The sequence below is a fragment of the Medicago sativa genome, chromosome 3, assembly GCF_051527215.1.
Source record: "Medicago sativa cultivar Bolivia chromosome 3, Bolivia_mono, whole genome shotgun sequence".
Classification (NCBI taxonomy): domain Eukaryota; kingdom Viridiplantae; phylum Streptophyta; class Magnoliopsida; order Fabales; family Fabaceae; genus Medicago; species Medicago sativa.
Genome location: NC_140751.1, coordinates 96,430,304 through 96,452,317, shown reverse-complemented (window position 1 = coordinate 96,452,317; position 22,014 = coordinate 96,430,304). Strand labels below are relative to the sequence as shown.

At 31.0% G+C, this 22,014-nt stretch overlaps 3 protein-coding genes across 3 annotated transcripts; all 3 read left to right on the top strand.

Moving 5' to 3' along the window:
* The first annotated feature begins 1,869 nt into the window (after nt 1-1,869).
* LOC146942443 (synaptotagmin-5-like) lies at nt 1,870-8,129 on the top strand. The gene is made up of 13 exons (XM_085756413.1): nt 1,870-2,109; nt 2,265-2,378; nt 2,471-2,521; nt 2,645-2,765; nt 3,043-3,170; nt 3,941-4,042; nt 4,343-4,417; nt 5,460-5,539; nt 6,288-6,438; nt 6,525-6,755; nt 6,935-7,231; nt 7,496-7,609; nt 7,823-8,129. Exons 1-13 carry the CDS (start codon nt 2,005-2,007, stop codon nt 7,967-7,969), a joined length of 1,716 nt encoding a protein of 571 aa, XP_085612539.1. The 5' UTR covers nt 1,870-2,004; the 3' UTR covers nt 7,970-8,129.
* A 1,728-nt stretch (nt 8,130-9,857) lies between these two features.
* Nucleotides 9,858-11,605, top strand: LOC146942442 (uncharacterized). The gene has a single exon (XM_085756412.1). The coding sequence runs from the start codon at nt 10,107-10,109 to the stop codon at nt 11,244-11,246; it is 1,140 nt and encodes a 379-aa protein (XP_085612538.1). The 5' UTR covers nt 9,858-10,106; the 3' UTR covers nt 11,247-11,605.
* Nucleotides 11,606-12,451: 846 nt separating this feature from the next.
* LOC146942441 (kunitz-type elastase inhibitor BrEI-like) lies at nt 12,452-13,266 on the top strand. The gene has a single exon (XM_085756409.1). The coding sequence runs from the start codon at nt 12,507-12,509 to the stop codon at nt 13,152-13,154; it is 648 nt and encodes a 215-aa protein (XP_085612535.1). The 5' UTR covers nt 12,452-12,506; the 3' UTR covers nt 13,155-13,266.
* The last annotated feature ends 8,748 nt before the right edge of the window (nt 13,267-22,014 follow it).

Below are 22,014 nucleotides of genomic sequence, written 5' to 3'. Positions count from 1 at the left end.
AATCCTATGGTGGTGGATGTTAGGATCTTTAATTAGTATGTAAATAGAGCCCTGATTGCCGCATGCTTATAGGCGGAGGAGTTACATCAAGTTTTCTGGTCTTACCACTCCACCAGAGACTACCAACAAATTGGTATTTGGAGCTGATGCGATGATTGTCGTCGAAATTGATGTTCCCACATGGAGCAGAGAGCATGTCTCCGAGGATGATAACAACCTCATTTTGTTAGATAATCTACAACTTCTGGAGGAAGTAAGAGATGCGGCTAACATCAAGAAGTATGCCACAAAGCTTAAAGCTTCCAAAAAATACAACTCAAAGTTAATGCTGAGAAGGATGCAAAATAATGATATGGTTTTGAAAAGGATAACTAGTCCATCACAAACTAGCAAGTTATACTCGAAAAGGAAAGGCCCGTATAGCTCATATCAGGAGCCTAGATGCTGGATAATTTAAGCGGAGAACTTTTACTCAGATTATAGTAAAACACATTTTGTAATAAGGCCAAAAGCTAAGATATAAAGTCTCACCTCTTTTTCTTTGAATTTTTGTATGATAATCAAATAATAAAAAATAAGAAAAGCCTCACCTCTTGCAAGTATAATTGTTTTTAACATGGCCCCCATATTTCAAAGTGATATGTATCCAAACAAGAAAAGCTCCCCCAACATATTAAAAGGGATCCGAGCCCTACAAGAAATGTGATCCCTTTAAATGAAGGGGCACAAACTGAACAATAAATTCTCTCCATATATAAAAAAGGATATGAGTCATACAAGAAATGTCTTACCTCTAAACGAATAAAAAAAAGAGAAATGATATTTTGACAACCACTTTTTGACAACTTTTGGACAACTTTCTCTCTCATACTCACATGATGTTGTTATCCTCTCTCTTCCTTTTTCTCTCTCCATTGTTTTTGACCAATAAGAAGTGAGAAAAATAAGGTTGTCAACAAAGTTGTCATCAAATGGATGTCAAAATATCACTCTAAAAAAAATGGTCTTCCTGCATAAAAAGAGATTTGAGTCATACATACGAGGTATTCTTGCATGGTCACAAGACCAAATCAACAATGGTTGGACACACACACATAAAAAGATTCTCCTCAAAATATTCAATCATTTCTTTTATCAATTTCCTCATTATTATTAAAAAAATACCTCTTTATGTGTGTGTGACCAAACACTATTTATTTGGTCCTGTGACCATATTAGAATTTCTCCATACATAAATTGGCCTCCCTCTAAATGAAAAGGCATGACATCGAATCACATCACTCCATTTAAATTTTTGTAAATGTATTTTAAGAATTAATATGTGAAAGTTGCACAATGATACGATTTTAATTAGATGTTTGTCTACAAAATTTACACCATCAATGCATATAAATTATCTTTTTATATCATTGATAATATTTTTATGTTTCTTTCAATTTAATTTTAAATAAAAAAATATTGGGTGCGGATATGAACCTCACTCTCTTTGTTCTATTTTGTAATATTTTTTTGAAAGATTGTTATAATTTGTAATAAAACATGAGTTATTTGGTTGTACATAAAATAGATAAATTTACGAAGGTAAAGTTATGAACCAGGAAAAGAAAAACATATTAATTTCTTTATGATAATACTTAGGAGTACCCCATTCCAGCAACTACATTTGGTTTATGAATGTTTGCATTATTCAATATTTATAATAATAATATTATTTTTATAAAATAGTAATTAAAGAAATCAATAAACACATGTAAACATGTGGTTTTCTCTTGAGTAATTACTCGTGTGGACACATCTTCTATGTACAATGTAACTAACTCAACAACAATCTCTCTCCCCCCCTCTCTCTCCATTTGAGTGACCAATGAAAGTTTGTGTATTCCAACAAACATGGTGTGAAAACCATGATTGAGCTAAACAATGATAATAATAAAGAAGGAACAAATTTACGTTTTGTGATCATCTTCTAGGATTTTCCATATATCAATTAATTTTTCTGTAAAAATGGGATTCATCAGCGGCATGATCATTGGTATTATGATTGGTATCATATTGGTTGTCGCTTTCGCTCGTCAAGAAAGTACTCGATCCAAGCGTCGCACAGATTTGGTATATCTTCTAAAACTTACATATAATTTAATTGATTTTAACTCCTTCCTCTATTTCATTTCATAGTAATAATATGAACCATTTTCTATGATACTTCTTGTTATAATTTTATTAACTTACGTGTTCGGGGTGTGGTTTTTATGAATCTATTATAGGCAAAGACAATAGCAAAGTTTGCGAGGATGACAGTGGAGGATTCGAGAAAACTTCTACCTCCAAATTTTTATCCGTCATGGGTGGTATTTACTCAAAGACAAAAGTTTAGTTCAGTTTTCTCCTTTTATGTTGAAACTTTTTACTTGTAGAACCTCCAAAATAAATTTTGTTATAGATTCTAATATTAATATGTTTCATAATACAGTTAAATTGGCTTAATAGCCATTTAGAAAAGATTTGGCCATTTGTCAATGAGGTAATTTACTTTAGTTTTTTTTTTTTTTTTTTATCAAGTTTGGGTATATATATTTTATTGTGTGAGGCTATGGATATAGTGTTTTTTCTAATACAATATATTGCAATATGAAAATATATGTAGGCAGCGACAGAATTGGTAAAAAGCAATGTCGAACCAATTCTTGAACAGTATAGGCCAGTGGTTTTGTCTTCTCTCACATTTTCAACCTTTACACTCGGTAGTGTAGCTCCACAATTTACAGGTTAGATTTGTGAAATTTGAGTCTTGTCTTTTGTGATATGACTAATTATGAGTATAAAACATTATGTCTATTTGATTGATAATTTCATGTGATACTCGTTGTGATTGTCATTGGTTTATGCAAAATTCATTACAAAAAATGGATGATTTTGCTTGTGCTTATGCTCTAGATTTCTCGTAATCCTCGCAAACTAGGATTCACGTTAGTCATAACCTAGGTGAACAAAGTGAACTTGAAGGTTTTTAATTGATCTATATATGTTGCTCAAAATGTATAGGAATTTCAATTATTGAAGAGGATAGTGGGCCCAATGGAGTGACAATGGAGTTTGACATGCAGTGGGATGGTAACCCGGATATTGTTCTTGCCATTAAAACCAAAGTTGGTATTGTACTACCTGTGCAGGTAACTCACAAATACTTGATGGATGACTCAAAGCATTAATTTTGAGGTTAAATAATTTTTGGACCCTATAAATATTTCAAATTTCATTTTTAGTTCATAAAAAAAAATTAGCAAGTTTTGGTCCTTAAATATTTTTTGTCACAACTTTTGGTCTCTATTTTTAAGTAAACTCATGTCCACCCTCCATATTTTTAAATTAATTTTTTTATAGAGTATCATATCAATCTCTTTCACAAAATTTAGAATTTTTTAACAAAATATGAACTAAATATAAATGTTAAAGCGTTAAAAAATTAAAATTTATATTTTATTTATTCCTTATTAGACAAATTTATATATTTGAAAAAAATATTTCTATAATGTTTTTTTTGAAGAAGCTAAATAGCCCACCTAAATTGGCACCGGAGAGAATCGAACCTGAGACCTTGCAGAGGAGCACACTCCCAAGACCCAAGCCAATACCACCAGACCAACCCAAGTGGGTTTATTTCTATAATGTACTAAACATAATTGCAAAAAATAATTCAAAGTTTTAATATATATATATATATATATATATATATATATATATGAGTTTCCTTAAAAGCAATGACTAAAAACCGTAACGAAAAACATATATATGGGGACCAAAACTTGCTGAAAATTTAGAGGGATTAAAAATGAAAATTGAAATATTTATAGGGACCAAAAAATTATTTAACCCTCAATTTTAAATTTTAACAACCTTTACCATTCTATTATTTCTATTTCATTGTAACTTGTTTATATAGGTAAAAAATATTGGATTCACTGGGGTTTTCAGGTTGATCTTCAAACCTCTTGTAGCTGAATTCCCTGCTTTTGGAGCCGTATGTTTTTCTCTAAGAAAAAAGGTGATTTATATTGTCTTGTAATTTATCCTCATATTAGAAAAGAAAATATTTTAAGTTATTTGTCTAATAAGTGTTTCAACATGTTGAATAAACAAAAAAATATTTGATGTTATTTCATGATAGCTCTACTCTTTGATGTCTAGTAACAAAATAAAACTAACTTCGATGAATGGTCGCACATAATGCAGAAGATTCCAGTTGGCTAGTTATAATATAATGTCAATGAGAATGTGTTTAAAAAATTGCATAGTTAAAAAAATTAACTACTTCGACTTTTGTTTTTATTTGTTCTACGAACAGAAAGCTTTGGATTTTACTCTTAAGGTTGTTGGTGGTGATATTTCAACCTTACCAGGGGTATCTGAAGCTATTGAGGTACAAGAAAATTATTTTGAAAGACAATTTTGTTATTCCTTTGATTTTATTTGGTCAAATGTATTATGAGGTCCTTTAAGTTCAATATTTCTATTAGATTAGTCCATTCAGTTTTTATAATTTCAAATTAGTTCTTTATGTCAGGAAAAGTATGCGTCTAGTCCTTTAAGTCATAAAAATCATGCACCATTGTCCCTCTTACCATCAAACTCAATTAAAAAATGTTTATGTGAATTGTTAAGTTGGTTGGTCCAAATTCACCGCTTTCAAAACTATTGTTCATACTTCATAGATGTATTATCCTGTCTTAGTTTAAAACAAAATCGATCAACTATTTGATTTATAATGTTGCTAATGGAATATTCATGTGATTATGATTGAATTGGGAAACAACATGAAGAAAATGTATCTAGATAATTATGTTTGGTGTTATAAACGGTTTTTAGACCTTCCACCTCAATGTTAAATGGTCACTTAAGCACTTTTCAACAAAGTTAGAGGAAAAAAGGATCAGCTTGTTGCAAAAATAAAATATTAACGAACTAACTTGTTCACTTTAACTGCATGAAAGATCAATTAAAAAAAAAACTAAAAGGACTAATCTGGTACAAGCGTTAAACTGAAAGGATTTCATGATGCATTTGGAAATTTTATATACATGGATATGTTAAAATATAAAATGGGAAAAACAGACATAATCTTTGCATGTAGACAAAATTCCATAGTTGTGTAATAGAATAATGATTATGCGTAGATAAGTTTTATGGTTTCACAAATTTTATTGTTGTATGCTATTTTTTACCATTGAAAATACTAATTACATATCCAAGGTTTTATAGGGTGCTTCTCTGCTTCCTTTTCCCTAATCTTATGAAGATCATAAATATTGTTAGAGGATACTCAAAAAAGAGCGTAAGGTTTTTGTACATTGTCGTTTGAATCATAGATAAGTACATAAGTTTCTCGTATGGATGTTATTGTCAATTTATTTTCAACTCATACAACATTGTACTTAAGTAACAAACTAATATTATTTATTCAGGAAACAATTCGAGATGCCATCGAAGACTCTATAACTTGGCCAGTACGTAAAGTCATACCAATTATACCAGGAGATTATAGGTATAAAAAATTTCATTCTTACTTCCGAAAAGCAATACGATATTATTTTCTTTCTTGCTAAGTTATGTTGTAGGAACCTTAAAAGTTTGATTGGGGATGTGGTCCAATGATAACCACTGTATTAACTTTAATATAATAGTTAATATAAATTTTAAAACTTTCAAGTTAAAAGTTCTATTAAGTATTCTTCAAAAAAAAAGTTCTATTAAGTACAATTTTTTCTTTGGAATCAACAATTAATATTTTTAGCATTTCCCAATTTTCTTTATGGTTGGGCTTGAATCTAAGTTGACCTTTAACTTACCCATCTTCGTGGTTGGAATTAACCTCAAGTGTTATCACTAGTGAAAGGTATTATAGAGAGACTTGTGATTTAAAATTTATGTAATTAATTATTATTATTATTATTATTATTATTATTATTATTATTATTATTATTATTATTATTATTATTATTATTATTATTATTATTATTATTATTATTATTATTAGTTTGGGCTTTAATCACAAATTCATATTGATGAATCTTCAATTTTCTCAGAGAGTTGATTGTTATCTTGGTTGTTGGCATGTGTTGATCGTATTGCATTTTATTTTGGAATTATAAATTAACATCATTGAATATTATTTTTTTGGCCAAATTGTCTTCTCTCATCACATTTACAAAGCATATCCTTATGTTTACTTGATAGCATTTTAATTTTATTATTTTTAATAGAGAACATGTGATTGTTTCTTCATCTCACAGTAACCTAGAATTGAAACCCGTTGGAACACTAGATGTAAAACTAGTGCAGGCAAAGAACTTATCAAATAAAGATATAATTGGGAAATCTGATCCTTTTGCTATGGTATTTGTACGCCCACTCCGTGACAAAACCAAAACCAGTAAAATAATTGTAAGTCCCTATTTATTATTTATTTATTTGTTTCTTTATCATTGTGTGTGGTTGCAAATCATAATATAATTATTGGTCATGCTCAGAACAACCAGTTGAACCCAATATGGAATGAGCACTTTGAATTCATTATTGAAGACGAATCAACACAACACTTGACCATAAGAATCTTTGATGATGAAGGCATTCAAGCAGCTGAGCTTATTGGTTGTGCCCAAGTTTCCCTAAAGGAACTTGAACCTGGTAAAGTTAAGGATGTATGGTTGAAATTGGTTAAAGATTTAGAGATCCACAAAGATAACAAATATAGGGGTGAGGTAAGTAATATATTAATTTCTTATAATTTTTGTTACATTCGCATAGTTTGTGAAGAGTTTGTCTGCTTAATGTTCTTTGTCTTCTCACGGCATTCTAATATTTTGTTTGTAGAAACTTAAATTATATTAGTTTATAATACTTATTGAGCTTTGTTCCATCTTGTTATCAACCAACATAGGTGCACTTGGAGCTATTGTATTGCCCATATGGAGTTGAGAACACTTTTAAGAGCCCTTTTGTCCGTGATTACTCACTAACCACGTTTGAGAAGACCCTGAAGAATGGAGCTAGTGATGGAGAGGAGGAAGATAACTCAATATCATCATCACGGAGGAAAAGCAACGTGATTGTAAGAGGAGTTCTATCGGTCACTGTAATTTCAGCTGAAGACTTACCAATAGTAGATTTTATGGGCAAGGCTGACCCATTTGTTGTCCTTGCATTGAAAAAATCAGAAAAGAAACAAAAGACCCGAGTAAGACTTATTATGATGTTATTGGGGTTACACCTTTGCAATATTTTAGTTTTTAAATAAGTTTAATTTGATCAATTACAGGATAATAACAAATGATTAAATAGATTTTAAATTTGAAATAGTATCAAAAGTACAATAGTTATAAAGATATTTTAACATGTTTTGTTCTAATTTACAAGTCAAACAATTATATATTGATAATTTGTGCGAATGTTGAATTATATATAATTTCAATAGATTAAACAATAATTAATGTATTCTCAGGTTGTAAATGAAACTCTAAATCCAGTATGGAATCAAACATTTGACTTCGTTGTGGAGGATGGATTACACGACATGCTAATTGTTGAACTATGGGATCATGACACCTTTGGAAAGGTAACACCTCTTAAACTTGTCTACTTGAAGTATTTTTATTTAAATGTTGTTGTGCACATAACTTTTTTCTTGTATGCGTGTTTGATTAAGATATTCGTTATGTTATCTCCCCCTCTCCTCAAGTGACCACTTTATCATATTCATCTTGGTTTTACATGGTATTTTCATGAATCGGATGAAATTGAGTGTTTTGTTTTCCTTTTTCTTTTGTAGGAAAAAATGGGAAAAGTGATCATGACACTAACCAAGGTCATATTGGAAGGGGAATATGACGAAACATTTATTTTGGATGATGCTAAATCCGGAAAGATTAATTTGCATCTAAGGTGGACTCCACAACACAAGTATCGGGAACCTTAATAGACTTCTTACATACACATTTGACTGGATTTATTTCTATAAAAATGATTCTTAATATTTTTTTTAAAAATTATTTAATTTAAAATTTGTTTAAAAAAGGCTAGCACAATAGACACAAATTAACTAATGGTACAATATGATTGATCTACATTAATCAAAATTAATCGTCCAACCCAAATCACTCTAGGAGTTAAGATCCTCTCCATATCTTTCTCCATTTGTTCCATTTGGATAAAAAGTAAAAAAATAATTAATGATGGTGGGATCCACTCAATGGAGTTAAGATCCTCTTCATTTACATGTCTTTCCCAATTTGTTCCATTTGGAGAGACAAAAACACATAAAAATAAAATAATTAATGATAGTGGGATCCACTCAATGGTAAAACTCACAACCTTTTTACATGCGCATCTCTTTTAAATGACATTCTCAATTTATTTTTATAAATGGAGATGATCTTAACTCAAAATCGGTATTGGCACAAAACTAAATCACTCATTCACCCATTTACTCCACTTAATTGGGTCTTCATTTGTACAAAATTCAAGTAGTTCTAGTCCATCAATCATAAGCTGTATTCAAAATACACTTTGAACTCAAGAGCTTCTTTTTTTAGTCTCTTTCAATCATCATCTATTTCATTAGTTATCAAAGTACCTTCCAAATTGTCACTCCCCTGAGTGAATATGGATAGAGTTCCGATATCCCTTTACCCAAAACCTTCTTTAAATTATTTGACATAATTTTAGACAAAATTGTGTGCATGCACCCCGACCAAGGAGATTGGTAAAAAAATTGTTCAACTATTAAGGGTTATCGTTTTTCAGAATAAGAAGAATGAATTATTTGATCACCTGACTAGTTTACCATTAACATGAAAATCAGCAATGAATGTAAAAAAAGCGGACTGGATTTCCTGCTGTTACAGCAAGACGCTGTAACAGATCAGGGCCGTCCGATTTGATTTAATGGTCAGGATCATAAAACTGCTTTGTAATCTAAACCGTTCGATGTGATATCAATGGTTGTGATTGAGTACAGCGTGAAACTGCGTGCTTTATTACAGCAGGGAATCCTGGTCCTAAAAAAAGTCATCGTTTATTTCATTTCAAATTTCTTCAAGAACTTTGATAAATTGATAAATTTCAAATCATACAAGGTACGTTGCAAAATAATTGAAATTTAGCGATGGTTATTTGTCAATTTGCAGGGGTTTTAGATCTCTGAAAACTTGGTTAAATTTATAGAGGTTTCTAACCTCCTCTAAATTTCAGTTTTATAACAAATTTCAAAAACTAAATAAATTATATATGATTGACTAGGTTTCATATCTCAATTAATTATGATGACCTTTGTTTTGGTCTGAATAGTCTAATGATTACAATTTCATTCATTAAGACGAAAAGCAAAAAATCCAAGGTTAAATTCCGGCTCCTGCATAATACAATGTCTTTACAAACTGAATTATAGATACGAAAATAATTATGACGATTTTATCACTAAATTACTGATAATATATATGTATTTATGTATTTTCTTAAAATATGTTTATCAAAAGATTTGATTCCATCAAAAGCATATTCATATGATAATATATATGTACATTAAATATCAAACGTTGTTAACACCACACGAGTTTATTATTATATTTCTTACTTGTAGGACATTAAAAATAACTTTTATTGAAAATTAAGGAAAATAGTATCCCTCCGTCCCGGAATATCTGACCCATTTACTAAAAAAAAGTGTCCCAAAATAACTGAGTCATTTCAATTTTCAATACAACTTTCATCATTCCCAATACAATATAACTCTAATTAATACTACTTTCATCATTCCTAATTCAATATATTTCACATTCCCCTTTATTTATACATTTTTCTTAATCTGTATGAAAAACCAAAGTGACTCAGATATACCGGGACGGAGGGAGTACCTAATTTTCTAGGGAAAAATATGAATAAACATACCATTTACGTGGACTGACCGGTTTGGTCCACTCCATTGATGAGATGACTAATAGTTGAGTTTGTTTTCCTTTTCTTCTCTCCCCACTCTTGTCTTTTCTCTACTCTTTTTCTAGCTACTTCTTTCCTTCAAAACAAACAAATGAACTGAATTTCTCACATCCATCATCATGGACCCTGATGAACCTTCTAAGCACCGAGTTCTTACTCTTCTCAACTCCCTCAAACAAGCTTCCAAAGATCTTCAAATCAAAACCAACCCTTTCACTTTTCTCTTCAAAGCCGATTCAAAAGCCGCCATTGAAGCTCTTTTAGAGCTTGAATCAAAAGCCATAACTATCTTCTCATCTAATCCAAATCTTTACAATCTCTCTCATTCTCTCACTACCCTTAAAACCTTGATCGAAAACTTGGAAAAATGTAAAGGTTATGGACTCAAATCCATCCTTCAACGCCAAATCATTTCATACAAGATTTCACAAGCTTCATCTTCCTTAGAATCCGAAATTCAGACTTATTTAGACCGTGTAATCATTATAAACCTTGTGAAGACACTGCAAGAACAGAACAACGAGGATGAACAGGTTAAGGCTATTGTTGAGTTTGAACAGAGGTTATTGTCGGGTTTTGATTTGGAGTTTCAAGATTTGATTTTGAGAGCAAAAATATTTACCCTTTTAGAACGTATGTTGGTTGAACCCTTTACTTCGAAAAGGGTTCGAGAAGAATCAGCTATGGCTATAGCGGATTTGGTGAAATTCAACAAAAATGTTTTTGTTGGGTTAGTTTTGATGGGTCCAACGATTAAGGCTTTGATAGCAATGGCTTCGGAGTGTTCTATAAAGGTTCTGTCTTTGCTTGTTAGATTAATTCGTAGTCCTTTAGTTGATGAAATTTTATCTAATGGAATGATTCCTAAGATTATTGGTTTATTGTTATCGAGTGATTTGTGTCTTCGTGTTGCGGCTTTGGATTGTGTTTTTGAACTTTGTTATATTGGTAGAAGAGAAGTTGTTGAAGCAATGTTACAGCAAGAGTTGGTTAAGATTTTGATGATTTTGCAAAGAAAAGAGGATTTATGTGATGTGGAAGAGATTAGAGAAAAGAGGTTAGGGGTGGATTTTGATGATTCTGTTTTTGATAGTTGTGTTTCGAGATTTGCAATACAAGTGGAAATTGGGGAAGGTTTGAGTAGTGAAGAAAAAAGAGAGGTGAAATTGGAGATACTGAGATTGGTGAAGGAGGCTTCACAATCAGATGCAGAGTTTGCTACTGTTAGTGCTGAGATATTGTGGGGTTCTTCACCTTAGAAATTGTATAGATTAGGGAAATTGGTTGGTTGTTTTGTCATTATTTTTGTGGGTGATGACTCTTCTTCCATTTAATGTTTTGAGTGGATGAATTTCTCTTGTATGTGCAAATGGTTGGGTTGGTTTCTTTGGAGTGGTGGGGTGGGACATTGTGTTGTGTTAAATAGGGGTTGTGGTGGCTGTTCTTTCTAGCAGGAAATTGGGCACTTTTGGGTCCCTTCTTTTGGATTAGTCCTTTTTGTTTAGGATTTACTTTACTTTATTTTAGTATTATTTATTTATATTTACATGTATATATTTAAGGGAGCTGTTTGGTTTCATTTCTAATGAGATCAAAGATTGATTTTAGAGGTGTATTATTGATCATGACATGTTTTAGTTAGGAATTAATTTTGTCTATAGAATGATTTCATTTGAAGCAAGGAATTGAAACTTTTGATTATAAAATTGATTTTAAGATTCAAATTTATTGACAACTCACTTATACATAAATATTTCAAACATAAATAATTTTACAATCAAATTACTTTTAGCTATAAATTTTACAAAATTAATTCACTTTAAATCAATTTTTGTCAACTAAAAACTAAACATATTTAAATTCATTTAAAATTAAGAGTCTTGTTAACGAAGAACCAAACATATTTAAATTCATTTAAAATTAAGGGTCTTATTTTGTATGCTTAATCAATGTTCCTGGAACACTGTTTAACATCCCTCTAAAATTAATTATTACTATCGCATAAACAAACAATCGATAAGAAAATAAGACGGCCTGTCAAAAATCATGAGTGGGGAAACAAATTAAAAAGAGAGACAAAGTGGATACAAGGCTTTTGCTTTTGGCAAAGAGTGCATTAGAGCTGATATATAAGCAAAATTATTTTATAATATTTTTTCTTATTTATCTGTGACATTTGAGTTCTTTATCTTTATTTTAAATCCTTTATCTTTATGAAATGCACATATAAATCTAATTTTCTAGGCAAGCCACATAGAAATTTACAAAATTTCATAAAACAATAAAAGAACAACAAGAGTAATTTTGTTTAAATCCCCATGCTTATGCTGTTAACGTGTTCCACAAAATTTCATTTTAAACTAACACCGCATGGCACTCATGGCAAATATTAAATATAGTATAATAAAAATAAATATCAATAAAATACTTGCTCGTTTTCGTACTTATTATTTCCCCTGCGTCCATTCATCAATTCATGTTATAATATTGCAAAGGCAAATAAAAAAAATCAAGAAACAATGAAATTCATTCAACTCTTTTGCTTTCTTTCTCTCTTAGTATTGTTCAACACAAAGCCACTACAAGGAGATAAACCAGAGGCAGTAGTAGACAAACAAGGTAACCCTCTTCAACCAGGTGAAGGTTACTACGTATTTCCACTTTGGGCTGACAATGGAGGCATAACATTAGGACAAACAAGAAACAAAACATGCCCTCTTGATGTTATCCGTAACCCTGAACCTGAAGCCATTGGGTCGCCAGTGTATTTCTATGAATATGAACATGATTACATTCCAACTCTCACTGATCTCACCATTGAGATTCCAATATCGGGTATTCCTTGCAATGAGAGAAAAGTGTGGAAGATTTCAAAAGAAGGAACTAGGGCTAGGTTTTGGTTTGTGAGCACTGGTGGTTTTCCTGGGAACCTTTTTAGCAAGTTCAAGATTGAGAGGCTTGAGGGAGAACATGCTTATGAGATTTATAGCTTTCTGTACTGTCCTTCTGTTTCTGGTGTTCTTTGTGCTCCTGTTGGAACTTTTGTAGATACTGATGGAACTAAAGTTATGGCTGTTGGTGCTGGTATTGAAGAACCTTATTATGTTAGATTTCAGAAGGCTTCCACTTTTACTCAGAACAAGAATCAAGATTTGAGTAGTGTCTAGTTTGACACAGTTTTAATTTTGTGGTTAGACAGAGTACTTGTTCTGTTTTAAGATTTGCCACTTTTTCTTGCATAATTGAAATGAAATTATATTCAACCTTTTGCGTCTACAATCTGTCTCAAATTTATCTGTGTTCTAGTATTTTTTTTTCCCCTACACTTTTATTATTGTTTCTAATTGTGGGATTTATCAACAAGTTCTTTTGAAAAATTTATTCTTTTTCACACACAGTTCCCAGCAAACAATGAATTGTGGTATTTTTGGGTCTTTTGACACAGGTATACATGTCATGTTATGCTATATTTTGGAATAAGTCCTTAGTTTTCTAGTTACAAGTTACAACCAAGGTTGCTATTTTTATAATTATTATAGCGTTAGCGCTTTAGTTTTCAATAAGTTTAGGCTTGACTAAGAACATAGAAATGTTGAATCAGGGTGCGCAGGGAACCCTATACAAAGGGCCTTTCCCTTCAAATGACAACTGCCTCTTCCTGCTGCGAAGGCCTTGCACGAAACCAACTCCCCACACCCCCGATCCAGTACCTGTTGTTTCGCTGGTAGGCCCACTTAGGTTAGGGGGGCATTGTCCCTCAGTTCTTACCAACCTCCGAATATGGTTAGTCGAATCTTTTTATTGAGGTCTGTGATTGTGTGTGTGTGTATATGATAAAAGCAATATAATAAGAAAAATATTTTATTGGAGTTCGCCTTAGAGTTACAATAAACAAACCAAATCATGTCATCGTGAGCTTAACTCAGCTGGTTGGGACAAAGCATAAAATATGTAAGGTCCGGGGTTCAAACCCCGGTCACTACAAAAAAAAAAAAACCAAATCATATTCCTTCCTTTCACTTCGAAAACAAATGCCTAAGGATAAAATACTCTATCTCTAGTAATGAACAAGTGTCTTACTAACACAAAATTTTATTACCCATTAAGTGTTGAATATGTTGGAAATTTAAGTCTTAATAAAAAACAAATTTCATAAAACATGTTCAACAATTATGAATCAATAGCGGAAGCAAACAAAACATTGAACATGATTATGATCGGATCTACGACATGTTTGATTTATCAAGATATTAAGAAATAGGGTATTAGGAATACCTGGATAAAGCTTTCATGGCAGCCCTCTCAACGGCAACGGTAAACAAAGAGAGGTGATCTGAAACAAACAAGAACGTTAGCGGCGGCTGATTTGGTTCTTCCTCAACCGGTTTATGCCTCAAGTTCTCTTCAGATGGGGAGAAGAGAGAGTTTACCGCGTACGGTATATTGGGGACCATAGCCTCTTTTATATTGGATGGCCATTAGGGTTTCCCATTATTCCGTTAATGGGCCATCCGGACATCCACCCATATTGAGTCCATATCCATTAATTAATTAATTAATACTCTAAATAGAAATCTAATAAGCCTTATTACTTAATTTGATCACTAATCAATTAAGGCTCCAAATTGATAAATAGCTAATATAATTATTATTACGATATTTGCCCACATAATGATATTGGAATATAATAAAATATTCCAACAATCTCCCACTTGGGCTACATATCTTAATAATTATATCAGAATTCTTTAGGCGCGCATCCGAATGCTATTTATCTTTAGATTTCAACTTTACAATCTGGTCCACCTCATACATTGATAATGGGACCACCGCGGCTGTCGTCACTGACATATAACGTGACGGAACCCCGACGACCACCATATTTATGCACTTGATGACATAGATCGATATGGATGAGTGGCATGGAAATTTCATGCAATGTGATCTCTAAATCATGTCTATTTCCAACCGATCCAACTGAAAACTTTAGTGAGATCAAACCAAAATTTGCAAATTCAATATTTGCACAAAATGATACAGAATGGTTATAACAAAATAACCTCATGAACTTTATTTCATAGCATAAAGTCTGTATCAATACCAAAACAAAAGTATATAACATAAAATAAAAGAGACTCCCACTAATCCAAGACATCCTTAATGACAACAACCATATGAAAGACCTTATGTGTCACATCTTTCAACCATATGAAAGACCTTATGTGTCACATCTTTGATTAGTGGATCAGCTAGCATAAAATTTGTCTCAACTTGTTCTATCATTCAACAACAATAATCTATAAGGCAATAAACTTTATGAAAGTTGTTGAATAACTACATGACTAAATTATGTCACTATATATCTTAAGTGGTCTTTCATTACCTTTTACTATATGCAACCAAGTGACATAAATACTTACAGTCATTTATTAAGTTAGGATGTGTATTATCTACTTACATCCAAAAGCCAGAGTCTGACACATAAATGATCTCCAAATTGTCAGAGCTCTTGCGTGAGCATAAGCTCTCTTGTTCTCTTTAATAAGCCTTATGGTTGCTTTTTCAACAATTCAAACTTTGAATTGCTCAAATATCTGCCAAACAATTTTATTATATACGCTAATTCCAAATGTGTATAATAAAATCAAACATAAAAATCCTATAGGCAAAGTGTAGGAAAATACTTAAATTTCTGAATTCATAAATTTTTTAATGGGCAATATTTGAGACCGAAAAGTCTATCTCGGTGATTGAGGTGATCCAAAAATTATGTCATTTCATTTTCAACTTTATTGATATAACTCTTTTGTGATATCCAAATAATACTTTGAGAAGAATCTCTAAGTATTGAAATGCCTAATACAAAAGAGGTGTCCCCAAGATCTTTCATCACTAACTTTTGTTAGAGATTTCCTTGGTTTCACATAACAAACATATATCATCGTTGACTAAATAAAATAAAATTGACATATTAAACTAGGAATATAAACTTACTCCCACTGAACTTGCTAAATCCACAATTCTTCTTAATATTATCTCAAAACCAAATGAGACAATTACTTTATGAGAATTTGTGGTAACACTAAAGAGACAAATTTCTTAACTTATAAGTGGATTTCATGACTTTGCAAACCATTTACTTTGTATCAATTGACAGAAAAGTTTTATTCAGCTGCACCATATTGTATCATTAATGTCACCATTAAGAAACACTATATTGAAATCCCTTATGCAGCTCCAAAATTATAATAAGCAAACTAGTATCATAACTGTCCTAATAGAGTCTTTCAATTAAACTAAATAGAATTTCTCTTTTCAGTCAATTCTTAATGACACTAGAATCCCTAGTTCTTGAGGGTGTTGAGTTTGATGTATATGAAATAATTTCTTAACTTGATTGAGAGAAAACACAATAATGTCCTCATGAGGATCCAAATATACTATAATAATAGTAACTATATGAATTAGTTTAGAACTAATTCTTCCTCATTCAATTTTGTTTTAAAACCATATCTCTCCCCCAAACTCAATATCCTCAAGAAAGCATGACAATTTATGTCTCAAAAAATTTCTTAATTTGTGGGACGAAAAACTTATAGTATTCAAAACCTTAAACAATATAGAATGTCACAAGTCATAACTGAATTGACTCTAATAATTGAACTTAAAAGACACATTGAATCATCATTTGAAAATAGAACTTAAAATATCGTGAATTCAAAGAGAAGGAAAAAAATTTAAACGATGATTCACCAAATTGTCTTTTAAATACAAAAAAAAACTAGTAACGACAATTTAAAATTGGTTCAAAAAATGAATAAAGCAATCTTTATCGACTTTGTCCATTCTAAATTGATATATCTTTCAACATCATTGGACATAAGTCAGTCAAGACCACCTTTCTTTATTTGCCCTTATCTTTTGAGGTATTTTTTCGAATGAGCACTATTTTATTTTCTCTTGCTTCAGCCTTTCCTTATTTGCACACTTTATGAATTGATCATTTAAATGATCATTTATAACTGTAATAGTTATAAACTTAATTGTGCAAAGAGAATACTAAATACTGAATTCTCGAACAAGTCATATGATAGTCGAAATTACTGAATTTTCGAAGAAGTCATATGATAGTCGAAATTATAGTGTCTTAGCAAGATTAAATGTTTACATAATGTGCTCCTAACATTTTCTTTGCCTAATAATCTTAATGAATACTCACTCTCCAATGAGAGCTTGTCTTTCTCTATATTGCTTTAAAAGCACCTTAGTTTAAGCAAAGAAAATATGACAAAAATTTTGTCATCTTAAATAACACCTCTAATACATATGAGATTTGGTGTATACTCACTTGTCAGACTTGATTCTCATATTAGGTGCTGAATTTGTGAAAGAATGTGACTTTCACCACCCTTATCTAAGGTCTGGATCCAAGAACAATATTAATATTAGTCTTTAATTCCTAAAAGAACTTTTAAGAGTTAAAATTTAACTCAAATTAACAGATACATAAACTATATTAGTTCAAAGAGAACAAGAGTAGTAAAAGCACTCACCAAAATACCTAGTGCACCATCAATATCAAGTCTTTAAACAATAATATCAATTGCTAGTGTTATTTTACAACAATGATCAAACAATGACAATTTACTTTGACAAAGAATAAATTCTTATAATTATCATATGTTTATCATAATATATGTGAATGTAAACTCTTAAATATTTAAATAAGTTTACACTAACACAACATCATCACACATGTCAGTAAAATATTAAAGAAACGTGCTTCTTTATTTGTAAATAAAAGACCTTAACAAGATACCAAGCGCACCATTAAAACACAATCTTTGGATTGCTAAGAATTAACTGCAAGCGGTACTCTCAATGCAATGATCAAACATTGGTGATAAGTCCTGTCAAATAATAGTCATCTTTGGGCATCCTATTACCCACATGGATAATTACGTTATAATCACCACATATTTACCCTCGCAAGTGCACAATTATCCGGCCAAGTTGCGCCTTCCTTGGGGCCGAACAACAACTCGCATGAATAATTTTACACTACATCTTTTGTAAGCTTAATTGAAATCAATTTACACAATAGAGGTTACTTGGGCAACATTATTGTTTCAACTGACTCAACTAATTTTACTAGACAATTTTGATATATATATTAAATGTGGTGATAAATCCTGTCAAATAATAGTCATCTTCGGGTATCCTATTATTCACATGGAAAATTACTTTATAATCACCACACATTTACTATCATGTGTATGTAACTATCCGGTCAAGTTGTGCCTTCCTTGGGGCTGACGACAACTCACATGGATAATTTCATACTACGTCTTTTGTAAGTTCAGTTGAATCAAATCTACGCAACAGAGGTTACTTTGGCAACATGTTGTTTCAACCAAAACAACCGCAATTACTAGACATTTCACAGTAAATTAAATGAGAATGGTCTTAAATTTACAAGGCACTATTGACATAATGTAGGTCAAATTAGTTCTTTATGTTGCTAAGTAATCATGAGGTCACTCGGCAACCCTTAAGTGTGAAGATAAATTCACGAATTTGAAAGAAGGTGAAAGTCACAAATCACACCAATGTGTGTATGACAATACTTAAGTGTGAAGACAAACTCACGAATTTGAAAGAAGATGCAAGTCACAAATCACATCAATGTGTGTATGACAATACATTTACATATATCGCATAAAAGCAACAAAAAACATAGCATGAAATATATTCAAAATGCAAGATAAGATAAAATATTATTGTAGAAAACTTAATAACAATAAACTCTAACATCATAATCATGCTATAAGAAAAATATTCAATTTCAAACCAAAAGAAAATTGAATCTTATATACACCAAAATATTCATGCCACAATTGATTCACATATACCAATTTATTCTTTAAATAAAATAATGAATAACTCTAAACTCAATTATTTTCTAAATAAGGAAATATACTTTATGTTTATAAATAAACAAATAAAAACTAGAATTATTATTTCTCAAACTTTAAAGAACCAAATTCTTACCTTAGGTTCAAAAAAAATGTTCATAATATTTTGAGATTCATTATTAAAAGGCAACAAATATATCACAAATATATTTTAATCTTTATGTGCCTACTTTTCAAAATAAACTTTATGTACAAAATCTTTGTGAATCAATTTCAATTTTCAAATAGAAATCAAAATATTCTATTTTTAAAATAAATCAAGGTTATGACTAAACCAAATATTCAACAATTTAGATGCAATATTTAAGGGTCCAAATAATTGCCGTAATCAATATAGAACATTTGATCATTCTTTCATAATTCCCCAAAACAAAAAATTATTGTTCATATAAATTAGAGAAATAATAAACAACAAAAAGAATGATATTTGTCAGTTTAAACCCTTGGAACCAAAATTGAATTTGCTTCATAAAACCCTTTGATAAGCAATTATTTATCAAATTATCAACAAACAAAAAAATCAACAAAAAAAAAAATTGACAAAAAACCTGGATATACCACAACACATATATGAATCATAAAATTACAACTATTGAAAAAAAAACCTTCCATGGTCACCGAAATTCCAATATATGTGATCGTATGATAATGACATATGTACTCATAAAATTGAAGTGGATATATTTGTAAGGTAATTCACATGTGTGCTAAAATTAAATAAAAAAATCGTTCAGGTGCTGATTCAATTTTGCAATCCACACAAACCAATACTCATAGATTGATAACCAAAATTCAAACATGTACCATTTAAAATTAAAATAAACGATACATATTGATCCCAAACGAAACGGTGCATGTCATATTTATCAAAATTATGACTCAATAATAAATAAACAACCAAAAGAAAACTTGATTCATGGAACAAACATATGAATCGCAAGAGTTGATACCATCAGTGCCAAATATCAAACATAACAGGGAATTTGGCATTGATAATAAACAAGAAAATAACAAGTTTATTTTCAGACCGATTCACAATTAGGCATCGATAACAAAATACATGTAAGCGTGGATAGATAAACAGGCTTCGTAAATAAATAGGTAAAATTAAAGCCATCTAAAACATGTATCGCACCGAACAAAAAAATTTAACCGAAACATAAATGACTGATCAACACATATCAATCGAATATATTTAAACATAAAATTAAAATCCCAATAGATCAAACATGAAGACCGCTCTGATACCACTTGTTGGAAATTTAGGTCTTAATAAAAAACAAATTTCATAAAACATGTTCAACAATTATGAATCAATAGCGGAAGCAAACAAAACATTGAACATGATTATGATCGGATCTACGACATGTTTGATTTATCAAGATATTAAGAAATAGGGTATTAGGAATACCTGGATAAAGCTTTCATGGCAGCCCTCTCAACGGCAACGGTAAACAAATAAAGGTGATCTGAAACAAACAAGAACGTTAGCGGCGGCTGATTTGGTTCTTCCTCAACCGGTTTATGCCTCAAGTTCTCTTCAGATGGGGAGAGGAGAGAGTTTGCCGCGTACGGTATATTGGGGACCATAGCCTCTTTTATATTGGATGGCCATTAGGGTTTCCCATTATTCCGTTAACGGGTCATCCGGACATCCACCCATATTGAGTCCATATCCATTAATTAATTAATTAATACTCTAAATAGAAATCTAATAAGCCTTATTACTTAATTTGATCACTAATCAATTAAAGCTCCAAATTGATAAATAGCTAATATAATTATTATTACGATATTTGCCCACATAATGATATTGGAATATAATAAAATATTCGAACAGAATATACATTTTTGCATCCCAAAATGTCTGAAGAGTTCAAAGTTCAAACCTTATGTCCACCTTTATATTTCTAGCGATCTTTCTTTGTTCTCTTTTATCAAAAGGTCTCCTAAGATTTTGATAAAGTACACAAAGCTAGATTAGACGAATGCGTTTCCTAAACAAAAGCAGAAAAATAGAAATCATGGAAAGTTTGTCGAATGCATTTCCTAAGAAACAAATATTCACAAAAATAACGACAGTTGGGTCTAGCAGATCAGTTAGGGTGTGTTTGGTTACGAGAAGAAATTGAGAAGAGAGAAATACGTGAGAGAGAATATAGTAAGAGAGAAATAAGTGAGAAATAGAGTAGATTTGAGGTGTTGTTTGGTTTAAAAGAGAGAAAAGAGAAATAGAAGAGAGAGAGGTGTTGATTATGTTTAAAAATACTAAAATACCCTTTCATTAAAAAACCTATCAATCTCACATTTTTATTTTACTTTCATTAAATATACATGTGTTACCCTCCTTCATTCGAAATAAAATTTGTTACAATCCTTTTAAAAAAAACTATGTGTGGTACTTTTTTTTTTTAAAGAATTTACGTGTGTTACTAAAATAACCATATTTGCCGTAAAAAAAATATCTATGTGTGAAAAAGGAATGTCATTGCACGTGGAACAAAAGCATGGTAAGAAGAAACAGCTATTTTGCAAATGTTGTAAAAAAAATTGCAAAATAAACAAGAGAGGATAGGGTGGGACAGGGGTATATAGTGGAAAGTGAAAATAAAAGGAGCCTTCCCCCCAGATCTCTTCGCACTTCAGCGAAGAAAGTAAAAAGTGATGGGTCCCACCATAACCCTTTCTCTCTTCCTTATTTCTTGGCTTACCAAACAGGAGAAGTTTGATATCTCTCTCCAATTTCTCTCTCAGCAACTTCTCTCTCCCCTATTTCACTCCAACCAAACACAGTGTTAGTGTCTCGTTATATGGAAAATCATATATAAATCTCAACTAGAAGAGACATGGGCATTTAGTGTCTCATAATGTTTCGAATAAGATTAATTGGAAATAACCTCAGGAAAAAAAAATTAATTGGAAATAAGCTAGAGAAAAGACATATTAACTTACATAATGCAGATTAATATTATAAAAAGGGTTTAAAGATATGCACTAACAGCTTGACAAAAATAAAAAAGACATGCACTAATAGTGATAGTGTAAAATAGCA